The 24829-nt window shown below is 50.9% G+C and overlaps 11 protein-coding genes across 11 annotated transcripts; 6 read left to right on the top strand and 5 right to left on the bottom strand.

Moving 5' to 3' along the window:
* Positions 1-26: 26 nt before the first annotated feature.
* On the top strand, positions 27-773 carry STEHIDRAFT_163292 (uncharacterized protein; the record flags this gene model as incomplete). Its single annotated transcript, XM_007310960.1, has 4 exons — positions 27-89; positions 183-275; positions 333-375; positions 442-773. Coding segments are annotated over 4 exons (531 nt in total), but the record flags the coding sequence as incomplete, so codon positions are not given.
* Positions 774-1352: 579 nt separating this feature from the next.
* STEHIDRAFT_150859 (Dor1-domain-containing protein) lies at positions 1353-3978 on the top strand (the record flags this gene model as incomplete). Its single annotated transcript, XM_007310959.1, has 2 exons — positions 1353-1409; positions 2218-3978. The coding sequence occupies 2 exons, from the start codon at positions 1353-1355 to the stop codon at positions 3976-3978; spliced, it is 1818 nt and encodes a 605-aa protein (XP_007311021.1).
* Positions 3979-4434: 456 nt separating this feature from the next.
* STEHIDRAFT_163290 (uncharacterized protein) lies at positions 4435-5035 on the bottom strand (the record flags this gene model as incomplete). The annotated part of the gene is made up of 2 exons (XM_007310958.1): positions 4435-4561; positions 4644-5035. The coding sequence occupies 2 exons, from the start codon at positions 5033-5035 to the stop codon at positions 4435-4437; spliced, it is 519 nt and encodes a 172-aa protein (XP_007311020.1).
* Positions 5036-5676: 641 nt separating this feature from the next.
* On the top strand, positions 5677-6765 carry STEHIDRAFT_116225 (uncharacterized protein; the record flags this gene model as incomplete). The annotated part of the gene is made up of 3 exons (XM_007310957.1): positions 5677-6114; positions 6172-6519; positions 6571-6765. 3 exons carry the CDS (start codon positions 5677-5679, stop codon positions 6763-6765), a joined length of 981 nt encoding a protein of 326 aa, XP_007311019.1.
* Positions 6766-8021: 1256 nt separating this feature from the next.
* STEHIDRAFT_172973 (uncharacterized protein) lies at positions 8022-10062 on the bottom strand (the record flags this gene model as incomplete). Its single annotated transcript, XM_007310956.1, has 8 exons — positions 8022-8426; positions 8512-8679; positions 8745-8843; positions 8907-9122; positions 9187-9477; positions 9536-9781; positions 9846-9895; positions 9957-10062. The coding sequence occupies 8 exons, from the start codon at positions 10060-10062 to the stop codon at positions 8211-8213; spliced, it is 1392 nt and encodes a 463-aa protein (XP_007311018.1). The 3' UTR covers positions 8022-8210.
* A 617-nt stretch (positions 10063-10679) lies between these two features.
* On the top strand, positions 10680-11846 carry STEHIDRAFT_68925 (uncharacterized protein; the record flags this gene model as incomplete). Its single annotated transcript, XM_007310811.1, has 5 exons — positions 10680-10721; positions 10806-10933; positions 11004-11161; positions 11282-11493; positions 11565-11846. 5 exons carry the CDS (start codon positions 10680-10682, stop codon positions 11844-11846), a joined length of 822 nt encoding a protein of 273 aa, XP_007310873.1.
* A 706-nt stretch (positions 11847-12552) lies between these two features.
* Positions 12553-13951, bottom strand: STEHIDRAFT_68797 (FMN-linked oxidoreductase; the record flags this gene model as incomplete). The annotated part of the gene is made up of 4 exons (XM_007310797.1): positions 12553-12705; positions 12817-13115; positions 13170-13608; positions 13697-13951. The coding sequence occupies 4 exons, from the start codon at positions 13949-13951 to the stop codon at positions 12553-12555; spliced, it is 1146 nt and encodes a 381-aa protein (XP_007310859.1).
* A 1543-nt stretch (positions 13952-15494) lies between these two features.
* Positions 15495-17475, bottom strand: STEHIDRAFT_172971 (uncharacterized protein; the record flags this gene model as incomplete). Its single annotated transcript, XM_007310955.1, has 8 exons — positions 15495-16145; positions 16201-16317; positions 16373-16484; positions 16541-16709; positions 16821-16917; positions 16981-17215; positions 17271-17313; positions 17379-17475. The coding sequence occupies 8 exons, from the start codon at positions 17473-17475 to the stop codon at positions 15741-15743; spliced, it is 1275 nt and encodes a 424-aa protein (XP_007311017.1). The 3' UTR covers positions 15495-15740.
* Positions 17476-19222: 1747 nt separating this feature from the next.
* Positions 19223-19853, bottom strand: STEHIDRAFT_126294 (uncharacterized protein). Its single transcript, XM_007310954.1, has 2 exons — positions 19657-19853; positions 19223-19581 (listed from the first exon to the last, which is right to left on the bottom strand). The coding sequence occupies exon 2, from the start codon at positions 19432-19434 to the stop codon at positions 19270-19272; it is 165 nt and encodes a 54-aa protein (XP_007311016.1). The 5' UTR covers positions 19435-19581; positions 19657-19853; the 3' UTR covers positions 19223-19269.
* Positions 19854-20397: 544 nt separating this feature from the next.
* On the top strand, positions 20398-21214 carry STEHIDRAFT_163285 (uncharacterized protein; the record flags this gene model as incomplete). The annotated part of the gene is made up of 2 exons (XM_007310953.1): positions 20398-20762; positions 20836-21214. 2 exons carry the CDS (start codon positions 20398-20400, stop codon positions 21212-21214), a joined length of 744 nt encoding a protein of 247 aa, XP_007311015.1.
* A 1693-nt stretch (positions 21215-22907) lies between these two features.
* STEHIDRAFT_172969 (uncharacterized protein) lies at positions 22908-24274 on the top strand. Its single transcript, XM_007310952.1, has 4 exons — positions 22908-23258; positions 23348-23420; positions 23480-23669; positions 23759-24274. The coding sequence occupies exons 1-4, from the start codon at positions 22948-22950 to the stop codon at positions 24004-24006; spliced, it is 822 nt and encodes a 273-aa protein (XP_007311014.1). The 5' UTR covers positions 22908-22947; the 3' UTR covers positions 24007-24274.
* The last annotated feature ends 555 nt before the right edge of the window (positions 24275-24829 follow it).

Genomic DNA, 24829 nt, shown 5'->3' with positions numbered 1-24829 from the left:
GTGACTTTGAAGAGGTAGAAGTTAGCGAGGACACCGCCCTTCATAGTCTGTCACAGGCTAGTACGGACACTGGTAGTAATTCAGACAATGTATGTCCATTTTTCCTATTTAACTCCGAGTCGGTCTTTCACTTCTCACAAAGTTATTCTGATTCTGATATTTTCTGCATTCTGTTTTCTCAGACTCACGATGTCAATCAGACTGGGGAGAGCCGCCAAGACGCGGCCGTCGTTGCTGACTCGGACCAAGGTCTATCCAATCCCGGACCCACCGTTGTAAGCCGTTGTATCGTCTCCTTTCTCCTTATCTTCCTACAATAATTTTTCTGATAGGTTGAACCAATCAATCCTCCATCTGCAAGCACGACCACAGCCGGTATGTCTGCGTTTTGTGACCCCACTCAGCTCGAGAACTACTGCCGTGACTTACTTATTCAACCAGCAGCATCTGCCGCCTCCTTGGTGGCACCCACCACGACTTCAACAAACGTCGCAGCGCCCGCTAATGCGCTCCCTGTTCTTTTAGACATCGCTATCCGAGGAGGTACGAATCCGGCAGTCTTCCAAACAGCAGACGAGGCGAGGGGTAAAGCAGGCGGTAAAAGGAAACGGCCAACGAAGATGGGGCCCGTCGAACCTTCGACCAAAAAGCCCGCGACGAAGAAACGCAAAGCCACGGTGGCTAGGAACGGAACAGAGGGGACAAACGGTGGTAGCGACGACGTGATGGAGGTTGCACCAAAGTTGACGATCCGTATCCCAGCCCGCAAATGAGTTGTCTGCGGTATTTTTACCTACATTCTCGTTGTTCTTTCGACCTTCCAAGCAGTCTCTGAGTAAATGAATATAGTTCGATTTGTTTTGATTTTTTTACGGCGCGGTATCACTTTGGGGGAACTTAGACGACATGTCTGTGTGGCGTGGGGACAAAACTCAAAATAGGCGACGCGACAGAGGCCAGGGGACAGGGGACGTCGCCTAACTGCAGAGACGTACAGTATAACCTAACCACGTGATCACGAGCGCTTGCGGGACGCGTCGCCGATATCTTGTTTGTCTTCATCGCTGTTCGAAACGACGACAACTGAGTGTTGGGAATTGAATGATTATTTGCTAGGTGCGCCCGACGTTCTCTTCTATACTCTCCGCAAAAACGATCTGTTGTAAACCTGTACCGACGGCGTAGCCATCCATTTCGTTTGACACCCCTCAGGTCACGGAGCAACATAAAAGGTGAGTTTGAAGTGTGCGAAGTAATCTGTAGAACAGATCCGCGGTATTGCGTTGTTTGTTTGGAATCATATGCACGCTTGAGGTGACTGGTTACCCAATGTCGCTCAAGATGAACTAAGAATGAGTGAGAGAGACGGATCAAGATCTGGCGTGTTTGTGAGCAGTGCATGGCCACCGGTGCGTCCCCAGAAGTTCGTCCAATATCTGCTCCAATACTGACCGTATTGATCCTACGAAAATTTCTACCGTAGACTCCAATACTGTCTACAATGTATTCTGGCCCAGCCATCTCACCGCCATACCCATGTCTGCGCCCACGCTAAGAATCTGGCATATGACGCCTCAAATGTTCTCTATCCCCATGCCGGTGTTTTTCTTATACCAACTCTAAGCCTTTGAATGGCTACTGGATTTGAACGATCTGTGTGACTTCTCCGAACGCTGTCATTGTTACCGCCCTTCGAGATGCACTCCGTGTTTCGCAGATTCCGATGCAGAGGACTGTCCAGTCTGCGAAGCCAGTAATTATGCGTTTTGCATTCGTCTCTGCGGTCACGATTATGCTGTATATATTGGTTATAAACCCAGAAAGCTCCGGAATTGTAGGAGATCCGCTATGCGTTGCCCTGACAGCCTACATGAAATCCGTTGGTAGTGTGGCGCGCCACATCAACCTAGGGTTACACCGTACTCTCCTCTTTTCGTTCTGTTGGATCTCTTTACGTGCACGATATTAGGGCTGATAATTAAGTTTATTCTAGCGACCATGACAACTATACCCTCAATCTCGCCTACAAGACAATCACACTCATCCATCGCGACCTCCGATCTCTCTTCCCTGGTCGAACTTCTCAGCGGTCCCTCGGCTTCTACACCCTCTTCGTCGTCATCCAACACCAAACGGTCAATAGACCTGTAATCTACCCTGACATCTGCCTACCTCTCCCACCTAACGACTCTGCCCCTCCCTTCCCTCCTCTCGGAGCCCACCTCGCTCTCGTCCACCTCCTCCCAACTCACCAACGCCCTCACGACCCTCTGCACTTCCTCCTACCCCACCTTCCTCTCGCTCCACACCTCAACATCCTCCCTTCACTCATCTCTCGACACCTTCTCCACCTCCCTCTCAACATTACTAGACACACTTCCCGCCCTCGAATCCTCCTCGAAATCATTCTCCACCCAAATCAAACACGTCCAATCGGAACGCCAAAAGGCGTCGCTCGTGCTTGACCAATCCTCAAAACTAAACGACATCCTCGAACCCCCCTTTCTCACCGAGACATGCATCCTGAACGGCTTCTACGCCGAGGCTCTCGATCTTCATTGTCACGCGGCCGCTCTCGCATTTAAGTTCCCGGACGTGAGGGTGGTGGCGGATGTGAAGGCTGAGGTAGATGGGGCAATTAGGGGGTTGGTGCAAGGGTTGGTGGGGACGTTGAGGGAGCCGGGGGTCAAGCTTCCGGCGCTTTGGAAGGCGGTCGGTTTTTTGAGGAAGATGGGGGTGTTCGGAGTTGGGGAGGAAGGGGAAGAGGAATTGGCGGTGGCTTTTTTGAGTGGGAGGGGCGAGTGTTTGGAGGCAGCGTTGAGGGCTGTTGGTGCGGGGATGGAGGGTGAGGTTGGTGTGGGCCTGGGTGTGGGTGCGAGTGTCGGGAAGGAGGGCTGGGTTAGATATCTCAAGAAGTATATGGATATGTGGAGGGAGGGCGTACATGACGTCGTCACCCAATTTTCGACTATCTTCCTCACACCTTCTACCTCTTCTACTTCGACCGGAACGTCAACGCCACCGAAAACACTTACCCCACTCCCCCTTCGCCCAAGTACCCCAACTCTCTCCTCCCCCACGTCTTCGACCTCACCACGAACCCCCTCCACCTTCATCCTCACCCTCCTCCCGACCTTCACATCCAACGCCATACACACCCACCTCCTCCCCACCCTCCATACAGTTCTTCCTCACATCCAAGACCCCTCATCGCTCACATCCCTCCTCACCCAACTCACCTACTGCGCCACCTCCTTCTCCCGGATCGGCCTGGACTTCAGAGGCCTGTTAGGCCCGATCTTCGAGGACACCGTCCGGTGGAGCGTCGAATCCGCGCTAAAGAGCGCGACGGAGGAGTTCGTCACGCTCGTGCAGAGGGAGACACAGTTGGGAACGCGCACGAAGGGGAGAAGATTGCCGAGCGCGTGGTTAGTTTCGACGACCCCTCTAGGCGCGATACAGGTTCCGCAGGCGGTTCAGGCGAACGTGTTGGATGGGACGCCGGCGCATGTTCCGCCGCATATGTTGACTTCGTACCCTCCGCTCGCGGTCTATGTGAATGCGATTTTAACGACGTTCAATTCTTGGAGGTTGCTCGCTCCGGCTGCGTTGTTACCGGTACTCCTATCGGATCTAGATGAGGCGTTAGCGACGAGTGGGGAGGTGTTGTTGAATTATGTGAGGATCGTCGAGGATGGACTGAGCGGGGCAGAAGGAGACGACAACGAGACAGAGACAGAGAAGGGAGTGAGGGAGAAGGAGGTATTCGTGGTTAGGCGGGCGGGTGAGGTTTGGGTGAGGGTGCTTGTTCCGTTTTTGAGGAGGGGCATGAGCGAGGGCGTTTATGGGGCTCCTTTGGAGGTTGTGGATGGAGAGGACGGCGAGGAGAGGAAGGTTGGAGAGAAACTGGAGCGTGTTATGGTCGAGTGGAGAAGCTGGCTGGAGGGAGGGAAGGAGAAGGAACATAGCGCCGAGTGAGAATGACGGGACTGAAGAGGAACGTATGCGCTACGTTGGGAGGCTCGGTTGACGGCTGCGTGTATTCATCTGAAGAGGTCGGACTATATAACATCCCTTTTTCTTTCTCTATTCTGATTCGCTCGGTGGGCATGATTCCTTCGTTTGATGTAAGGAAGGCAATCTTGTCCAAAATGCCCTCGCATGCGCTGGTCCAACCGTCAATATCCCGCTCGCTGCACTTCGAACTCAGCGATGCGATGGGTCAAGGGAGCCAAGACCTGGACCCGAGACTTGAACCGCGATTGGATCATGGTAAGCCTTTGCTCTCCATCATTCCCCCTCGCTGAAACGCCTTGCAAACTGGTGCAGACTTTGCGGTAGCGTTGACACGGCAGATATCGTCTCGGGGGTTGGAAGCACGCCGAGTGAGATTTAGACGCATCAAAGATTCTAAGAACATAAACTACTTGGTGATTAATGAAGTCCCGCTGCCTCGATACTTCCCGGAGCCGCCTCCTCTGCTAACCCTAATATCTCTTTCCAGACCTTCTTTTCAATAGATGCCCCATCCTTAGTCTCAATGAACTCCAAGGCTTTCGTTCTGTATACGAGAATATCCACCGACCAGTCAACTCCGCATCGTAGCCGCTGATGATACATCCATAAAAGAAAACACAGCTCACCTCGTAATCTTCTCATGGGCCAAGAACTCTCCATGACTTTCCTTCCCCACTACCGCGGCCGCATACACGACCGTCCTCCCGCCCTCCTCAGCTGTCCGCGCTCGCCATCCTTTGAAGAGCCACACCAGAGGAGTACTCCACGCCGGCACCGTCCTATCTATACTCGTCGTCACCATCCCAGGACACATATCGTTGATCACCACCCCGCGACTACTGCTCCCAGACTCCACATCCACACGTTTCGCAAGCTGACGGGCAAACATGTAGATCAAGATCTTGGAGTCGGCGTACCGCCGCGCGTTCATCGTGCTAGACGCTAACTCAGACAATTGAGCGAATAGGGGCTTGTCGGACGAGGCGAGGGTGGTCGCGCGATTGATGAGCGAGGTCATGGGGTGAGGCGTCCAACCGAGGCCCAACGTAGTCGATAGTTACGAGCGAAACATTATCTGTGGACAAACACTTTCAGTATAGGACCTCGTATAATGATGACATGGAATGCAGACCCGACTTGAGCGAATGCGGGAGATAGTTCATTCCGTCACGGCGTCAGTCGTCTTCGACAGCCAAATTACAGTCCTTTTCACAAAAAAATCGGAATCCGTGTCATGCGAGTGTTGTCTCTGACAGGCCACACAAGGCCTGATGCGGAGAGCAAATCCATAGGAAATTTCTCGGTTCACTACTGTTCAAAAGTCGTCCTACGCAGACTGTACGAAGGAGTACTTGCAGGCGTTGCGGGAAGAGAAGAATGCAAGAGAAAAGCATTCAAGGCGTTTCTTTCCCAGAGGTGGAGGTCCTGCTTTATGTCCGGCATACTCTGTACTCGAACTCACGTTGATATATGACTAGTTGACAACGGGCACAAGGTATACATACAGACCGTGAATGGTTCAATAGCAAAGACGTGCAAACTTCTGAAAGCACTTGGGAATCAGCGAAGGCAACCTCCGACATAAAGGTGATCATGACCATGAGCATGGCGGATATATTCCAGCGTAAGTGAGACCACACCGATTGATTTGAATTTGTAATGATTCACAATGTCGGTGACCTGACTATTCAGAACAAGCCGAAGGAAGAGCCTGCTCTCGCTCTTCATATGAATCTAGGGATGGAGTTCGGAGTCCGAAAGAACCACGGGTCCAAGATGCAGCTTAGGAAAGGAGAGAGTAGCGCTGCCAAATTACGGCTCATCACCATCCTTCGTACTATTGTTCCTCTGCACATGCTAAGTTCGTTTATTCTGTGTTGTACCAGTGCCGGAGAACACGGCTGTTCTCTCAACGATCCTTCTCGCATGCTACCCGCGATTCATGGTGCAAATACTGACATTCAAGTCCTTTTGTCTTCTCTGCAAGCTGCCCACGAATACGAAATGGCCATCTCCGATGATATCAACCACTCGAAGTCCATGATAGTGAATATTTCCAAGTTCAACCCTCTACCTTACAGCAACGCACACAGCCCAGTGAGGCTCTCAGGCCACGCCACCCCAAAAGCCGACCTCATCTAGTCCTTCCATCAGCCCATGGGCCTCACCGCCGCAACAGAACCTTCGCACAATCTCCACGATTGGATACTACTCTTAAGTATGACGAAGGCAACAACAAAGAACGGAGGCGAGAATGAAGAACGGAGGTATGACCTAGAACTCGAACGAAACCAAAAGTATGAACAAAAGCACGACCCATCACTGTCCCGTACTGCAGCCCCACGCTATCAGGAGGCCAGAGTCAGAACAAACCATGCGGTGACGCATGCATGGATGTATGCCTGTATGCTTATGAGTGCCGTCATCGGAGAGCTTGACTGGAATGGCTCATGGCCGAACGAATATCTCATTAGCACCAGCACAAGGACAAAACAGTTGAAGGTATGCGTCGGTGGTTAAACAATCAATGAAATGATGCTCTTCTCGGAGTAGTATATGGATCCAAGGCTCAATGTCCTATACATCGCACAAAGCTCGAAGTATGAGGCGAAGCAAAAGCTAGATGTCTCATACCGAGCAAGGCCCATCCGCAGTCCGAGCTTCTGCCAAACTTTGAGTCTCGAACGAACGCTCAAAGGCTCGGCCGCCCGAACGCCTAGGCGCGACTACGAACGCCCGAACACTTAAACAAAAACACGATCATATGCACAGCAAATGCAGCCCGGCGGCCTAAGCCAGCACGCAAGCCACCAAGCCAGTCATCCAACCCGCCGTCGATCCAGCCCAGAGAGTGAGCCAGCTATCCGACGATGTCAGTTCACCAGAGACGATGACCGTTAATCGAAGAGGATAGCCGTTCACCAGATACGATAGTGGTTTACTGGAGACGATGACGATGACGATGACAATACGTCCGGTTCGGATTGGGTTCGAGCGCGTGCTGAGGCTGATTCAAGACTTTCTGCGGCGAAAGGCGACGCGTGCAATGCGTAGAACGAACCTCGACCACAGGAGCAATCTCGAACACCGAAGAAGGAAAAAAAACGGAGACGAAAACACGAAACGCGAGGATCCAAGAAGAACCGAGAGGGACGAAGAAAACGAAACGCGAACACAAACACCCCTTCCATCGTCATACCAAGCAAACGAATATCAGAAGGGATCCCAAACAAATCTAAGAGAGAAACAAGAACACAAAGAAGCGCACAGTCTGCTGCCCCCCAATCACTTCTCTCATATTCAAGATCTTGCGTTATATCTGGCCGACGACGTGTTTGGTGCCGAGGAGGCTTATTAATGCGGATCTGTTTGGATTTGTTGTGAATGTGAGGGGGGGGGGGGGTTTAGTTAGCTTAAGGTGGTGGACGACCTAAGTAGGAGGGGTGCAAAGGATGAAGAGTGGTGCGAAGGATGAAATCGATTAAAGACGAAGGTGAGGAGGATGAAAGAGGGAGAGGGTGCGAAGGATGATGGAGAAGAGCGACACATATATCTCGGAAGCGACGCCGTAGTACCGTGCCAGATGAAACGAGAATGAAAAAGAGAATGAACAGAACGCACCGAGGTCGTGCGAGGAGGTGGATGCGTTTGCGGAGGTGAGGTTGTGGAAGGAGGCTATCATGCAGGAGGAGCCGACTCTCGTGGGTGATGGTAGTTAGCAAGTCATTCATTCGGCCGGTCGGTCTGCTATGATACAGAGATTCATTGACAAAGCTGACGAAGGAGAGACAAAAGTTGTGTGGCGCACAAACAGTGCCAAGTAACACAAAGTGAGGAATTGATGGAGTATACTACTTCTGTTGAGTTTGCGCCGTCATATCTAGTTCGGCTGAAACTAACGATCGATGATCTTCCCGGTCAACATGAAGCACAACAGCTGTAGTCGAGCCCGAGGCATGGGTACAATAATGTCGGCCCATACTGAGTTCCTCGCCTAGGGAACGGCGGCAAAGAGAAAGACAAAATAGGCTAGATGTAGTATGTGGACGGTGGTTATAAAAACGACGAGCCAGCCACAGTACAAGAGCCTGAACGAATCAAGTGAGTATCCCGAATAGTGTGTAACGATGACAAGGAACGTTGGAAAGCCAGACAGTACACCAGACGCCAAGAGAGATGAGCGACCAAGATAGTCAGAATCTACGCCTCGACGAAGTTCTAAAGGCAGAAGAACGTAGCCCGATATCGTAAACAGTCTCCGTCTTCACAGTGGTAGAACACCTGAGTTGCGTATCTTCCATGCGTTGTTCGTTGACCTGGTAAAGACTAGAGGGCGCAGGCGACGAGAGAATATCTTCTTTTTGCTCAGCCTTCACAATATTGCGGTCGATATCGTCCTCTTCATCTCCCTGAAAACAATATGAAAACGCAAGATGTCAAGGGCCACCACCACATGTAGCCCCAGTGCACCACAGAGTCAGATTAGAGACTCACGTCGTCATCGAGTTTCATCCTGTCCAACAAGCCATCGGCAGCCGTCCTAGCACGATTCAAAATTACTTTCGACCAGGGCACAGTACCACTGTCAGTGTTAGCGCCGGTGAAGCAATGCGGACGCTTGCGAGCTGGTAGCGTAGTCGATTCCATAGCCCGAGGCTCGATCTATGGAAAGGAAGATGCGAGTTGCAGCCTGCACTGTTATACATATAGGTGATATGAAAACATACACGATCAATGAGACTGAACGGCGGAGCCGGCGAGACATATTCATCCATGAAAGCAGACGAATGTGCTCTTTTACCTATCCTGGATAACGACGTCAACGCCTATCGGTTGAAGAAGGAGTAAACAGGGAAACGTACGCTTCCTAAGATAGAAATACCACTTACGTTGAGCTCGTGCGTGTTAATCATACCCGAAGTAGAGCCTCGGAGACTCGGAGACCTAAGATTGCTGGTGTGAAGGGGCTGCTCATTGGCAGGAGTCGACGATTTTGATACAGGCGAAGTGTTCGATGCGAATGCCGATGTCGAGAGAGATTCAGAGGTGTTCGTAAGAGTAGCGAATGCGGAGGGTTTGTTGGAATGAATGATGGCGGAAGGTTTCTGTCATAACGTAGGAATCTGGTGAGTCAACGCTCCTCATCATTGCGAGATCGAGAGGACGTACAGATTGGGATTTAGTCTGGTGCAGAGTTTGCGTGACATGCTTGGAACGGGCGGTATTGTTTAAATGGGCATTCGAGGACAATGAAGTAGCTTGTCCGTTAGGTGAGGGTTTTGACGTGGGTTTGTTGTTCTCACTGGCCGTGTTCCGCCAGTTCCCGCACATTTCGGATACATGCTGACCAATAGAGAAGGAACTGGTCGGTGAGGTTGAAGAGGAAAACGCTGACGCAGGGTGCACATTCGAGTGGGGAATAAAAGAGGGCAGAGAGCTGTCTGATGCAAGAAAGAGGTTCTGTCGGAGCAAAGTCAGCCTGTGTACCCTACCTTCCAGAATAATGACCACAACTTACCGATTGCGAAGGACTAGACTTGACATGAGGTTTGATTTCCTGTCCGAACATGCCCGTCAAGAAGAAGACTGCCGGAACCCGTCGTGGAGCACCTGTATATTGCGTCTGAACGATGGCCACCTCTATAGGCAGGACAGAAGACGGCACGCATAGCGCGGCTGAGGATGCTATGGAGGAGCTCGAGGATTGAGATAGCACGCTCAGGGCGAAGGAGGAGGATGAATCAGACGAAGGAGTCATGGTCTCCTGATACGTTCATGATCGTATTAACCTCGAGGACATTTTAACGGCATATAGCAAAGACGCGAACCTCGTTCTCTGGCTCTACCTCGGGACGGTTTGGTCCTCCGGATAGGCAAACTTTAACGAGCGGAAGAAGTGAGTTTAACAAAAAGTGCTTGGAAAGCAAATAGGATCTTACCCGTGGGCATCTCCACTTCCGCTTCCGCCGTAGATGTCGCTGGACATGGTAGGGTGGATCTAGAGAAGGAGGAACTGGACACGATGAAGGGCGAAGAAGATGCCATAATCATTGCGCGGGGAGCCGGCCAAAGATGCGTATACGGTATCCTCGAAGTCAGCTCGTGCTCGTCTGCGCAGAATCCAATGTCGTCAAGCCTTCGCTCATTTCTGTGGCGTGAGCGACAGAATCCAGGAAAGAGGAGAGAGGGAACACAGAAAAGGGCCTGGGCCGGTCACCAGTTGGACAGTTGGAGAAAGGATGGTGATCGGAACGTGCCTCGATGCAATGGAATGATCATTCGTAAGGCCCTTTCGTCTTCGGCATGGATGAGCCGCCCAATAATTGTTGCCCACAGTGAGCTCCAGATTGCCTGAGAAAACTGAGCATGTACTGGGCAGCACGGCGACAAGGAGGGCGTCGAGGACGTCGAGCACGATGGAGAAGAGCGAAAGGCGGTCGACTTGGACTGCGAATTTGACGCGAGCTTGATGACGTCATCTACCGTCATGGGCAACGACCACGTGAGACTGCGCGGAAAACCGTTCATAAAGCGCGCCCTCCTTGCGCCATCTCTTGCTCCTGACGTTCTCCTTTCCCCTCGACTCTTACCAGCCGAGTACGACGACGACGACGTTGACGACTCTCTAGTGCATGACCCGCCCTTCCAACTCTTTGCTCAACATGTCAGACAACGATTCCTGGAGCGACGGCATCCTTCTCAAGGTATGTTCTCGTTCGAGAGCCCCTGTTCGTTGTATCTCGTTGGCTGGTATGGGGGCGCTGACCTCCTCATTGCGCGACATTTAGATTGTAAACATCATAACCTATCTTCTATTCCTTGGCTCGAACGTGTACACCGTCGCAGCTCCCAATGATATCTACTTCACTGGCAAGGAGACTTACATCACCCCAGCGCCCTGGGCGTTCCTCATCTGGTGCGCTTGCACCATCCGCGGTCACCATGCGTGCATTTCGGTCTGATCAAACGCGTCTATTTTTCTGAAGGTCCTTAATCCACTTGCTCCTCCTCGGCACCATCGTCTACCAGTTCTTCCCCGAAGGCAAACGCGTCATCATTGACGGTATCTCCTGGCGTCTTCCTCTCCTCGGTGTCCTCAACGCGATATATGTCAACTTATGGGCCAGCCACCACTACATTGTCGGTGAGTAGCTCGTTCCATATCGCCTATTCGCAATTTGTCCCCATTACTCGTTCCGAATAACCCCGAACTGACGCACGTCCCTTGTTCCCATTTGTCCGTTACTCGCCTCCGAATACACAGCCTTCATCTTCGCGCTCTTGGTTAGCTCCGCTGTGACTCACATCTACTACGTCGTCAAGAAGCATCACTCGCCCAGCTCCGTTCCCGACGAGCTCTTTGTCCACTTGCCTTTCTCGCTTTACCACGGCTGGACCACCGTCCTTGTTGTCTTGACTGCGTTCGAGGCCTTCGGTGTCTCCTCGTTCGACCACAAGGCCGGCATTTGGACTAAGGTATGTTTTTGCGCTCTTATAGTACTACTATTCCTTCGCTCCGCATTCTCACATATTTCTGTCGTGTATAGGTCTTCGTCTTCCTCGCCCTCTTCTTCCTCGAAGCTACCGCAGCAGCCTACGCCTTCTCTTCTCCCGAAGGCGATCTCCCCGCCTCTATCGCCATCGCCTGGTCCCTCTTCGCCATCTTCGCCCAGCAACGCTCCTCCGGCTTCGTACACTGGAGCTCGCTCGTGTTTGCGATCTTGGCGTTGGTGTGGGTCATCAGGAGTGCGGTCGGGATCTTCACGAAGAGCAGGAGGGGTGGGATCTTGGAGGATGAGGAGAGGGCACCGTTGGTCGGTGGGAACTGAACGTTTGTTCGAGTCGGGGAAGGTGCAGTCCAAAATGCAGTGGTGTAGTGGTAAGGCTGTCGCGGTAGTGCGATGTTGTTGCATGGAATCATTCTCGTTGCTCCAGACGTGTTGCTTGCATGTTCTTAAAGCCTCGTCTCATTCTCATCGAACGCTAGCTCATAATTGGACGGTTACGCAGCTACGTTACTTATGCTTCTACTGTCTGTATACTACGTTGTTGCTCGATGTACTGACTATCAATGTCGGTATTTCCACCAAGGAATGTTATTGTTTTCATCTTTGGCCCAACGCTCCGTCGAAATGTTCAAGCGCAAGGAGTACTCCCTTTCTGTTGCGGTGATACCCAGCGGTAACTTCAGTCGACATGATGACGAACATTGATATTTGTTGCAGAACATGCGAAGGTGGAATTGGGGCGGCGCGCACGACAGGGGCAGGTCGATGTGGCGCTTCTAAGAATGTTTCCCAAAGCTCAAGGAGGGAGGTAGGTTGGCCGTGCGCTCGACTTTCGACTTCGTTATAATCATGCATTACGTTCGAAGGTACCAGCCATAATCAACCTTTTCTTCCTATCGATTCACCAAGCTGGATTCACGGTTATGCATAGACAGCGCTCAGCCATAGGTATGTGTAAAGGGCAGATACAATAAAACATCGATTTTGAGAAAGACGGACAAAATGCAAGACTCTCAAATATCTACCATCAAATTTCTGTCTGGCTGGGTTGCCGCTTCGCCTGCACCTCTTCGGCGAAAGGGTAGTCGATGTACCCCACTGGAGTCTCTGGAGTGTAAAACGTTGACCGGTCGTACACGTTGAGCTCTATACCCTCCTTTATCCTGCGCGGAAGATCAGGCTGTTGGAACGATCCATCCGTCAGCATCGACTCTCAAAATTGAGAAGAGCCCGTCACCAGCCAAAATTGGACAAAACGCGGGTATCTTTCAGCAAAGCAGACGGAACTCACATTCGCAAGGAACATCCGCCCAAACGCGACCACGTCCCACGGATGCTTCTCCGCATCCAACAATGCCGTATCCGCCTTGAACCCACCGTCGACAAGGAATGGCCTCTCACCCCAGAGCTCACGGATGAAGTTGTTGCCTGAGCCAACATCGGGTGCTAAAGTCTGGAAGTCGTCGACAACGCCGTATGTGCCGTCGACGCGGGGTTCTGTCGAGTGAATGTAGGCGAGGTTGGGGTGGAGAGAGCCGATACGGGAGACGAGGTGGGAGAAGGTCGGGACCGGATCGGGTATGTCCATCTCTGTGGGACCGTCCATGTCAGTTCGTACAGGACGCCGAGAAAGAGAAGACGCACGGTTTCCCTTGAAGAATGGACTCAACCGTATTCCCGTCCTCTTCTCGCCTACCTCCTTCACTATCGCGTCGATAACCTCCAACGCAAACCGACACCTTGCTTCGATGCTCCCCCCGTACTCGTCCGTCCTCCAATTCGATACGTCCTTCAGAAAAGAGTCTATCAAATATCCGTTCCCAGCGTGGATCTCGACCCCGTCGAACCCGGCGAGATGGACTGCGTTGTGTGCGGCTTCGGCGTGATATGCGACGAACTCGCGGATCTCGGGAATGGTGAGCTCGCGGGGCATGGTGTCGGTCTCGGGGTAGTATAATGGAGAGGCAGAGACGACGTCCCAGGACGGATCTTGGGCCTTGAGTATGTCTGGCCTAGCGGCACGTCCCATGGCCCATATTTGCATGAAAATGAAGCCGCCTTTCGCGTGGACCCCGTCCACGATCTACTTACATCGTCATTGATGAGAAAAACTTAGTAAGACCTGAAGGAACGATGAATTGGTAGATAAAGAGATAAGAGAAATAACTGACCTTCTTCCACGCAGCGATCTGGGCCTCCGTCGTGATCGCAGAGTTATGAGCGTAACCTCCAGCCCTAGGGTGGACAGGAGTAGCCTCAGTGATCAGGAGCCCACCAGGTGTCGCGCGCTGGGTATAGTACGTGAAGCCGTGACCGCTTGAGTGAACGTGCGACGCGTCGGAACGGAAACGACCAAGAGCAGCGAGTGCAACACGGTGCGAGAGGGTGATGTCGCCGATCTTGATTGGGGAAAAGAGGTTGGACATGTTCAAGGCAGTTAGAGGTACACTGTTAGTGGGTGAGAAGGATGCACAAGCTACGACTTCGATATCTTGCTTTTAAGAACGTCAGAGTTGAAGCTAACGCCGATGGACGATCAGTCAGCAGCGGCGAAGAGGAAACACAGTGAGACAAGGAGGGAGAGGGAGGCATCTTGATGACAGTGAATATTTAACAGTACACGAGAGTTGCTCAGTCAGCGAGAGAATCCAAGGGTCTAGGACATAGTAGGTCTCACGAGTCATTAGCCGATAGTGTGAAAGCTTTACTCAGCCAACGTCCGCTCACCGGCGCTTATATTGGGTATGCTCATCGTCTGCGGAATGGCGAAGCTTGCTAGGTTCAGAAACGGGCAGCGCGTAATGGAACGACTCGCGTGTTGTTGGCTGCATAAGAACCAGGCACATATGCACATAAAACTTGCGGCTTGTAGCCTATCAGAACCTAGATGATACCAACGTTTATAATTAGTCTCCGTCGACGTCGACATGGATGTCGGACCAACTCAAAATCTGGTGAAGAGAGACCAGCCCACTTGTGGACGTACTTAGATGGCATCGCGCTATGTAGACTGAGTCCTTTCGATCCGTTCTCCAGACCATAGTGATCCATGATCAGTGCCGATCGCCCAAGGTAAGTAGTCGCTATCCTTGCAGTAGTGGGTATGTAGCTGTCACTGTACCCGAGACGGAGGACAAAAGACCTCGTCGTAAGTACAACGATCGCTCTTGGTCTCATAAAAGGGATTAGTATATCACAGATGAGATGCTAACGCATTATGAAGACACCCTGTGCAAGTGAATTGTGCGATAGAGTTCAGTGATTGTGGGGGGTACGAAGCCTGGACGAAAAAGAGATTCAGTACTGTAGAGTTCGTCGCAGTTCATCGCCCAAGGTTCGACGATTGAAAATCAGCCTGAGGCAGCCGGCACCGCCGGGCCGCAAAGCTATTGGCTTCCGTTACATTTCCGAATTTGATCGCCCGAGGTCAACCTCCTTCGTCACCCGTGTCCAACTTGTACCAGTACTAACAACCATCTGTCACTTAAATAGCCTAGTTTCTCCGATGATGGCTAACGATTTTGCCTTAGAGTCTTTGGGTACAGTACATACTTATTCCGCACCTTAAATAAAAGCGAGGCATTCGTCCTGAGTCCTCTTGCTTGGCCACTGCTCGAGCTTCATGCCCCTCCTCGATTATCGTCGGGGATAATTCGGTACTACACACTCGGACCCTGAAGGATAAACTCCCAATGCCTTCGAAGACTCTTCCTTCGCGTCGTCGGAGCCGTAAGTAGTCAAGGTTCACAAATTTGCAGCTGAGCTCGGCTTCTAAACTTCCTCACTGATTGTGGCGTAATGGAGAAGTCTACCAAGTACCAACTTAAAGTATGCTCGTCGTGCTTATACTAGAATACGGAAGAAAGGATTGAAGCGGATACTGATATACTCGAACTGTATGGATAGTGAAGTACAACATACAGATCGAATGAGCATGAAGATACGATCCTCAGAACAAAAGAATGTGAGGCGATCTGGTATCGAGGAAAAAAGTCACCGTAACCTCATACGGGATATCGAAACAACCTGTTGTACTCATGTGCTATGTAGAGGTGATCTACCTGCAGTCAAGTCGCGGCACTGTAGCCAGCCTATCAGATGAAGGAAGGAGTATGACAGAAATGTAGATGGCGGGCAGTCACAGTCGTTGTGAGCCATGTTCGACCGTCAAGCGAAAGCCTAGCTAACACGCTTGGAAAGAAGGGGAAGAAGATATTAAACAGCGAACCCGCGTTCTTCCTTTTTTTCTACGACATCAGCACTATGGCATTCTGACGACGAGTCCCTATATGAATTCCGTTCGACCACCGGCCCAAGCTGTGACTGGACAGCACCACCATCCATCGATACCCCATGACGGGACGACGTCATAGACGTCCGCGCTGGCCACGTATTTGACTCTAGATCGGGCGTAGAGAAGTTGGTAGAGATCCGGACGATGGAATGCGGTTGCTGAAATTCGATGCGGCTTCGAATGTGATTGGAGGCAGGACGATCGTCGGTAGGGAAAGTTAGGCCCCGAGGTGTAGGGATGTCGCTGGGCCTCGAATATATTACGATATGCTCCCCGAAGGTCCGCTGAAGACAGACCAGGACGATGACCATGGAAAGGTACATTCCCTACGAGGCGGTCTGGTCAATTGGTATGTGAACTTGGGATCGACGATATACTTACCGCGTAGTACACCATACAAATACCTAGAATATAGAAGAAAATGATCGACAACGCGGAGGGATAGATGAAGGGAGCTGTTTCCACTAAATCCGCAGAAAACATTGCCAAATATAAAGCCTATAAGAGGTACGTATCTGTCAGCTTGATTACAGGAAGCAGTAGAAATTCTTACCCAGACCATACAGTACAGACCGCCAGACTCCAGAAGTAGAATAAGAATTTTTCCTACTGGGGATGCACGCCCAAAAGGCAGCGAGGCCCGCTTCAGCTGCCGGCGAAGGATCCTGACCCGTGCTTTAGTATTAAAAGAAAGATCCCACAACCAAAGAAAAGGACTCACCACGCCTTTCGCGCGACAATAGCGGTTGCCCAAATATTCGTGAGTAGAGTGATGAAGTAGGACATTGGTGTCAAGAGATCCATCAAGGACACCCGTACTTTCTTGGAAGTTGCGACAGACGGTGCATCAGGGAGTTGCATTGCGACAAGAAAGAGGGGGACTTCGACGACTAAAACGATACGGTGGACGTTTTCGAGGAGAAGAATATGAAGGCGAATCGGAATAAATTCAACGAAAGCTTGGAGCGCTTGAGGTTCAGGCAGATCAGAACAATACATACCTATTGCGCACACTCCGACACCAATGATCCATCTCCTGGCCCTCCTACCGGAGACAAGCCACGCCCTCCATATGACGACAATATCATTGAGCACATACTATGACACGACATAGGCCCGTACTTAGACGCTAAATCAATCGAGTGAACTGAGGACACTCACGTTTGCGAACGATACGTGCTGCGAAGCGCTGTTTATAGCGTTCACAATTCGGTCCGTTGGGGAAGAGTTTGGTATGGTAGAAAAGGGGACTGGCTCCTGAATGGCCTCGATGTACCACTTGCCAATATTGGCCACATAGGCAAGTGCGAGCCCCCAGTGAGCGGTTGCGCAAAGGAACATGAGGGTATTGATCGTGAACATGAAGATGTCGGCCCTAGCCCGAAGTTTGCGTCGGCTATCAATATGGAAGTAAGGTGACTAATTGGCAATAAAAGAATCTTGTAACGCACAGAAGGAACCACGACGACAAGATGAAAAGGACCGCGTAAAGACCTGTCGACATCCTTCCAGGATTGAATCGCCGAACTGCAGATAAAATGCATACGACAGGAACTCACCATACACTACTGACTCAGCAGCAATAGAGAAAGCGAGCCCTTGCATGTCGACACTGAAGGTGAAGAATATCGCTTGCGAATCTGTTTGGGTGGCCATTATGGCGCGTGGGGAGTTGACGATGGGACGTCCAGACCAGAATCGCGAAAGACGATCCGACCTGCACACTTTATAGAAACCTTGTGCTGGCAGATCTGCACATGCCCTCCAGAGGACCCGAGACAACGGAAGCAGTATTCTTGTGCGAAGCACTGCCGAGGTCGAAGTCCACAGCTGTCCACAAATGCATCACTCATCATCACCATATGGGGTATCATGAAGTGCAGAAAGCGCATAGATACAAAAACTATTAGCGACGACTGTCGCCCCAGCGTGCCTTTTGATGATGGCATGCTGTTAGGGTCACTTCCTGTATGTGTCAATACGGGCCAAGGCATCTGGCGCGTTTGGTCACCCCTTCGCTCAATTATCCCTGTTATAGATGCGCCACCACAGGCGGTCACAAGGGCTTCGGTTGTTAACACTCAACCTTTAGGCAGGCTTCTTCATCGTAGGAATGCTCGAGGGCATGCGAATATATAAGCGTAAAAGTAGGTCTCTACGACCATGCGACCACCCAGATGCAGACAATCTGCTGGGTGTGGTCAACGACGTGTGAGCATGGACCTCGAAGGCATACACTGTATATTCGAGAAAGGAGAGCAAAAGCATCTAGGCTGGTGTGATCAGCAGATCATGGCCGGCCGAGCCCTGCCGAGAGCAGAAAACTATTCAGAATTATTGCGGCAGAGCGATTTCTCGATCCCTTGAGCGCTAAGCCGTCAAGGCAGATAAATACGTCAAATAATACTCCATGAAAGTATTGATGAGCCTGGTGAATGGAATCGGCATACGTCTAAGGGAATGGTTGAGGTACTGAGAACCCGAAGACTAGGCGGAGTGTAAATGCCGAGGCCGTACCTCAAGCATGTTCCTCACGAAGCAAGAATAGAGTGAAGTCAGCCTATCGGCATCTCTAGAAAGTCATTTGAAATAGTAGAACTCACGCAAAAGTACGTGTACAGTAACCGCAGTTTCCTGGGTATGCGAAGCAGGCTGTCGGGGCCGCAAAACCCTGTACAGAGCACTACAGAGCAAAGTTGCGCAACTGTTAGTAAACGTTGGTAGTCTGTGTTGAGAGTAGTACAGCATTGCATACTCCCCGGAGAGAAGAAGGCGTCATCAAGGTTTGGACTCAGCACTCGAGGGGCATACCATGGACGGACGCAGATGTGCAGTGTCAAGTGATTCGGCACTGTGAGATCGGAGAACAAGGTAATGCACCTGGATGCGCTGACTTGGCCATCGGCAGCCGTTTTGTGTTCACAGTATTCTCGTGTCCGTGATCAGAGCAAGATGAGTCGCAGGCGCAACTCCGCGATTCTACCGCAATAGTCCCGCTGAAGTGACGAGCGTAGCAGCCGAGAATAATTCTTCTATGGATTAACTGAATAAGTACCTTCGGCATCAACATGGCAGAAAAAATGACCATGCACGTCCGATAGAGCGGTTACACAAGCAAGAAAGGCGAACGCAGAAAGCAGGTTTGAAAGCAATTAGGCTCCGTAAGTCACGTCTGTTGAAACGAGGCAGTGGACTGATTGAAGCCTGAGCAAGGGTGAAGATAATTCACGCAGGGCCTTGAGACCGTGAAAGATTGATTTCACGTACGGCCATCATACATACAAGGTGGTGGATGAAGTGGTGTTAAGAGAGAGCGAGCAACAAAAGCCCAAGGAAGGATGACGTACTCTATACCGAGGCTCCGGACTTCGCCGATTGACGCTGAGACCATAGTCACGACGCTTTCTTCCTGACATGTCGATACTGAGGCGATACAACCGACGTTGTTTACTAGGCTACTTCAACAAATACGGCACACCATTTCTTGTGAGTTATCTCAGTTCGGGCTGGTACAGCAGTGACTATACCGTCAGTCTGAGCAATGGCTACGCTCGCTAGTAGAGCTCTGCCTTTCACTTCTCCAGACTCCCACACTACGAGTTTTCGCTCCCACATTTTGTTCATGAAATCCTATAGGTGCGGTATCTAACACGCATATCTACTCCGTCGCATCAGTCTCTCCACAGTCAGGAGCATAGTACTCAAAAGGTTAAGTCATCAAAGCTGTAGTTCGAACGAACCTTCGAGGGTGAACGCGAGCCTGTGAGTATCAATGTTGTCGAACTGCAGATCAATATGCATGTCTCCGAGCCTTTCGGCGGTCACTTATTCAAGTAGTACAGGCAATTTTTAATGTCCCAGTTCGCGCCATCCGCCACTCACCACCCGCTTTCTTCCCTCTCTACACTAATATGTGGGACGCGATCTTGTTAACCTTCGTTTTGTACCCCTATGGCAGAGTAAGTGATCCTCTCAAGCTAGCGTCAAGATAACAGCGCCCGTCTCATCGCGGCGTAGAGCTCCTTCATTCTGGCATTCGAGCTCTTAACTTGGTTTCATACAACGGAGTGTTGCGATTTGAACACTCCGAAGTAAACATTGACGTTGAATCACGCGTCTCTCGAGCTCGTATTTGCGGAGTCAGGATCCCATATTTACGTGCACGTAGAAGATCCCCCCCCTTTCAAGCATAAGTAGCTCCAGAGACTACCGTGACCGCCTTCCATCCGATCTTGCATCCATGGGCGATTCTGGGTCACTACCTCGGTTGGCCGGCCCCTCATTCCTAGTGGTATTTGCTTGCCAGCATGCGGATAGCGCAACGACAGGTTCGGACCACGCTACTGTGAGTTTAATTCTACGTTGTACCGTAGAGGAAACATAACTGCGACAAAAAGCCCGATTGAAGTAGCGGTGTGCTCCGCAGGCCCGGATACATTCTCTCTGCATCACGATTGCTGTCCAGGCGAGTCATTTACATGTGCTTGTGATCGGATGTTAGACGCCCAAAACTGCTTATTTACAGAGCTTGGCCACACCGCACTCCCATCAATCACTCCCTTTTCCCCATCAATAATCATGAACGACTCGAAATCCATCGACGAATATTCCTCCGTCCTAACCCTCACTCTTCACCCTGACAACCCAGCCAACACAACTATCCTCGACGAATCTGGAGATACAGTCTACAATATCAGCACGACGTTTGACGCGAAATCCATACCGACGACTAGTGTACTCAACGAACAAGGGAAACTGGTGGCTGATTGGAGATGGAAAGAGTCGAGGTTGGATTCACAGATGCTGAGATTCGAGGGTGCAGGTGTAGGGACTGTTGATAATGGACCAGTGGAAGTGGAGGAGGGTGGAACATGGAGGGGGCATGGAAAGGAGAGGAGCACGGCGAGTGGATGGCTGAGGAAGACCTTAATTCCGTACAAGCAGTAAGTAGTATTTCGAACTATGTCTATGCGAAGTGTGAAATTAATACCAGTTGCGTGGGTGTTGCGATTCCAGAACCGTTGCATTCCGGGATCTCAAAGGCCGCGAGTTTCAGTGGCAGAACAACGCGCCAGGTCTACATCTCCAGGTATATTTCCTCTCTCCGTCCTCGTCTTCCGCCAATATCATAACACTTCTACCTATTCAGCTTGCCTCCGCGACGAACACTGCTGTGCCAATGGCTCGATATATCTCGCCCATCATCGATCCCAAACTCCCCAAAGGCTCTACCCCCATCGTACCCGCCAAACTTCTGCTGGATGAACAGGCAGAAGAAATCATGGACTTGGTCATTGTTTCGTGGGCACTATTGGAGAAAGGAAAGAGAGAGAGCGAGATTTCAGGCGGTGCATTTATGAAGGGACATACGATAACTAGCAGTGGAGCATCGTAGTGTCAGATGTATTCTATGCGTGCGTTGGGGTATTTTGTATTTTTCTGTTTCATATACAAGCTGCGAGGATCTGATCATATTCTAAGGCAGCAGGACCAAATACATTGTCTATATCTTGATGTCTAACGTTGAAGAAGAGGGCATACCGAGATCAGATGCAAATTTTGTCTACGAAGTCGTGAGCAAAGACGATATCTAAACCGTAGACTCGTACTCGAGGCCGTCCGAGTCGTTGATCCTGACGCTTTGATCCTTGCGATGACCTCCATAATTGGAATTATTTCGTACTTATGCGCAGGTCATAAGACGGAACTGCAAGGAGGTGCTATCGTGACTACCCTGTGAGACTTAGACTGACACACTCGCGAGGGGGTAAGCGATGGTGAGGCCAGTGAAGGAGAGAGAAGACGAAAGCGCCGGGGCCACTCACGCACGGTGTAACTCCGGAATCTCCCGAAGTGTGGCACCGATGACGACGAGCACTCAAGCAGGGCCCGGGGCGCTAGCCCCGGGTAGCCCCGTTTTGTGCAAATGCCAAAAAACGCTATGTTTTGGGGCTCTACAAGAGCGTCCTCATACCCAACGACCACTACATCGCATTCAAAAGTTGTGTATAGTCGTAGCGCATCGCTGGGCGCTATTTTGAAGAAGATTGCATCGGCAATTATTATTTAAATGAATTATAAATGAATTAAATTTATAGCGGATTTTGGGGGTCTTCGAGAATGTTCGCATCTTGCGAGGCCAATATCTCCCGACCCAGGTCAGGCAGTGGCATGGACGTGACCTCATCTGAAGGAGCTCACTGAGATGCATCATTTACACTACCCCAATAATATATGTGTAGATAATATATGTGCTCATCGTCGTCCACTTCTTTGGCGGTAGGCCGGGCTACCCAGGGCTAGCGCCCCGGGCCCTACTCAAGCTTTGCTCGAGCTTCCGAACCAGATCAACGGCTAGCTCAGGTGCTCGCGTTTTCGACTTGATTACTGCAGCTATGTATCCACTCTTCTGCAAACATTACTGACCAACTCGGCCACAAAGCCTCGCAAGTAAATTTCCTATTCGCGAGCATCCATTCTGAACGTCAAGAAATTCTCGACTGCTCTGGCTATCATTGGAGTCTTTGACCGGTCCCAGCTTCGTCGGAACAGAGACGCGTGCAAGCCTCACGCTGTGGTTCTTTTCGTATGGTCAATTCCTCTGCTCTTGGGCCCAGGCAAAAGACTCTCCATAGGCTTTCCTCATGGTACTCGCTTCTTCGACGCGGTTACACTCGGAAGCTCGGCCAGTCGGCAGACTCTGTCCGCTTCCCACAGCTCGAGCATCTTCTCTGGAGATACAGCTAGCTTACTAGTCGTCACTCGCAGTAGTACTATGGGTAACAAGTATCATAACGGTATCGTAGAAGGTACCGCATTGCACCACGACTACGACGACCTGAAGCTCTTGGCCTACTTGCGATTGTTGTTTGGGCCGACTGCTGATCAGCCTGGCTTTCGCGAAGCATCGGAGCTTCATCGTGCTATACTGTAGGGCCGTTGCATTCTCAAGCTAGGTCGTCTGGTTCTCGCTCGAGACGCGTCGGGGGACGCTATAGGCCTGATTTTCCGATTTATCTCCCCAACTATAAAGCGCCTCTACCTCTACCCTCTTTAGATATTATCCAATAACACCACCCGCTCCCATTGCACTACAGGTCCCGCGACAATCCAGTCATCTCCCCCCCTATGCAACCTATATCACCGGACATCTGCCAATCCATCATCACCCTTACTCTCAATCCCAATAATCCGGCCAACACAACCTTGCTCGATGAAAACGGGAATAGAATTTACAGCATCTGCACCACCTTCGACGAGAAAGAGGTCCCTACTACGACAGTATACGACGAGATCGGGAAGAGAGTTGCTGATTGGAGATGGAAAGAACCGCGGTTAGATGCACAGATGTTGAGGTTTGAGAGGACAGGGTTTGGCAAAGTACAGGAGAGAGCGCCTGCGAGCAGGTGGTTGAGGAAGAATATCGTCCCTTTCAAAACGTGAGCGTTCTCTTCGTGCGTGCGTATTGCAGAAAATTATCCACCACGAGAGCAAGCGAGCGCCTATTCAATCGATATCTCAATTATAGAACGGTATTGTTCCACGATCTCCAAGGCCGCGAGTTCAAATGGAAGAACAACAATCCAGGACTATACCTACAAGTAAGTCCATCCTGTACTCTGAATCGCTATCCTCATTTCATCCTCATCCTGTAATACAGCTCGTCTCTACCTCAAACACCGGCACTCCCATCGCGCGCTTCGTCCCACCCACTAGGGCACGAGACGGCCCAAACCTTTCCAATAATCGTAACCTCTTTAATATCGGCACGGAATCAAAGCCTAACGAAGGCCTATTCACCGTATACTCTTCCTCTCCGCCATCTAGCTACGACGACGGTTGTACAACAGGTTTGTGCATCACCCTCCTTGCTTAGATATCAAAACTTCTACTCCATATTGAGTTCCTACGTCGCAAACCTTCATCGTCCCTTCTGCAGGATGCGGCATCGTCCTCCCCCAACTTCTCAAATACTCTCCTTCTCAGCCGGACATGCCAACTCCTCCTACTCCCGATCGCATCGTGTCCGCCAAACCTCCTCCTTTCACGACACCTGCGAAACTAGTACTCAATGAAGGCGCAGATATAATGGACGAGGTGATCGTCTCGTGGGCGTTATTGGAGATCGCGAAGAGGAAGAAGGAGGAAGACGATGCGAAACGGATTGGATCGGGGATGATTTGTTAGGATGTTATGTTCTCGATAATAAGGTACAGGATGTACGTGTACGAGTGGTGGGCGGGACAGGTGGGACGGCGGGGTTGGATGAGATTGGAGATCGGGTGGGCGAGTAGGGCTAAACCGGGTTGATTCGGATGGGAAGTCGGGTAGGAGTGCGTCGGACTGGGCGATAATTCGGTTGGTCGAACGTCATGATGGGTTTTGTACGAGTACGCCTGCTTCACTACTTCACTCTATTATTCGCGTGTACTACTGCAATTACATTTCTTCTTGCTAACGAGTGAGCCCCATGAGTCACTGCACGGTACTTGGCGTATAAGTACATGAATAAAAGCAACCCTTGATTTCGTGTCGCTTGCTACAACATGTGTACCTGACAGTCCATCGTCAATCCGTCTTCATCACCCAGCACGACCCATATTCCCAAGCACGCTACCTTTTCACCTCGTCATCACTACCACGTCCACGAGCATAAGGCTTACGCGAACTACAATTTATCATAACTAGACCAGCTTACTACACGAACTTCAAAAAGCGAATTGACTGAACTGGCAACGAGGCGGAAAGAAAGGATTGACTTACTCCGAGAACCCTCAATGACTTCCTGATCCTCGGCTTCTCTTCACTGTCGAGCATAGCGCTCAAGGACGCAGTATAGTGCGCCCTTCTTCCTATAGGTGGAATGTCGTTGTGTGCACCCCGATGTGGAAGCCTGTTGGGGTGCATCGATATCGGAAGGGATAAATTTGTCTATGTCTATGTACGGCGACGGCGTTCGTAGTTTGTGGTAGTGGTCAATAATGGTTGGGGGAAAGAAGAAGGGAGGGTG

The sequence above is a fragment of the Stereum hirsutum genome (genome assembly GCF_000264905.1).
Source record: "Stereum hirsutum FP-91666 SS1 unplaced genomic scaffold STEHIscaffold_22, whole genome shotgun sequence".
Taxonomy (NCBI): domain Eukaryota; kingdom Fungi; phylum Basidiomycota; class Agaricomycetes; order Russulales; family Stereaceae; genus Stereum; species Stereum hirsutum.
This window is presented reverse-complemented; position numbering and strand designations above follow the sequence as displayed.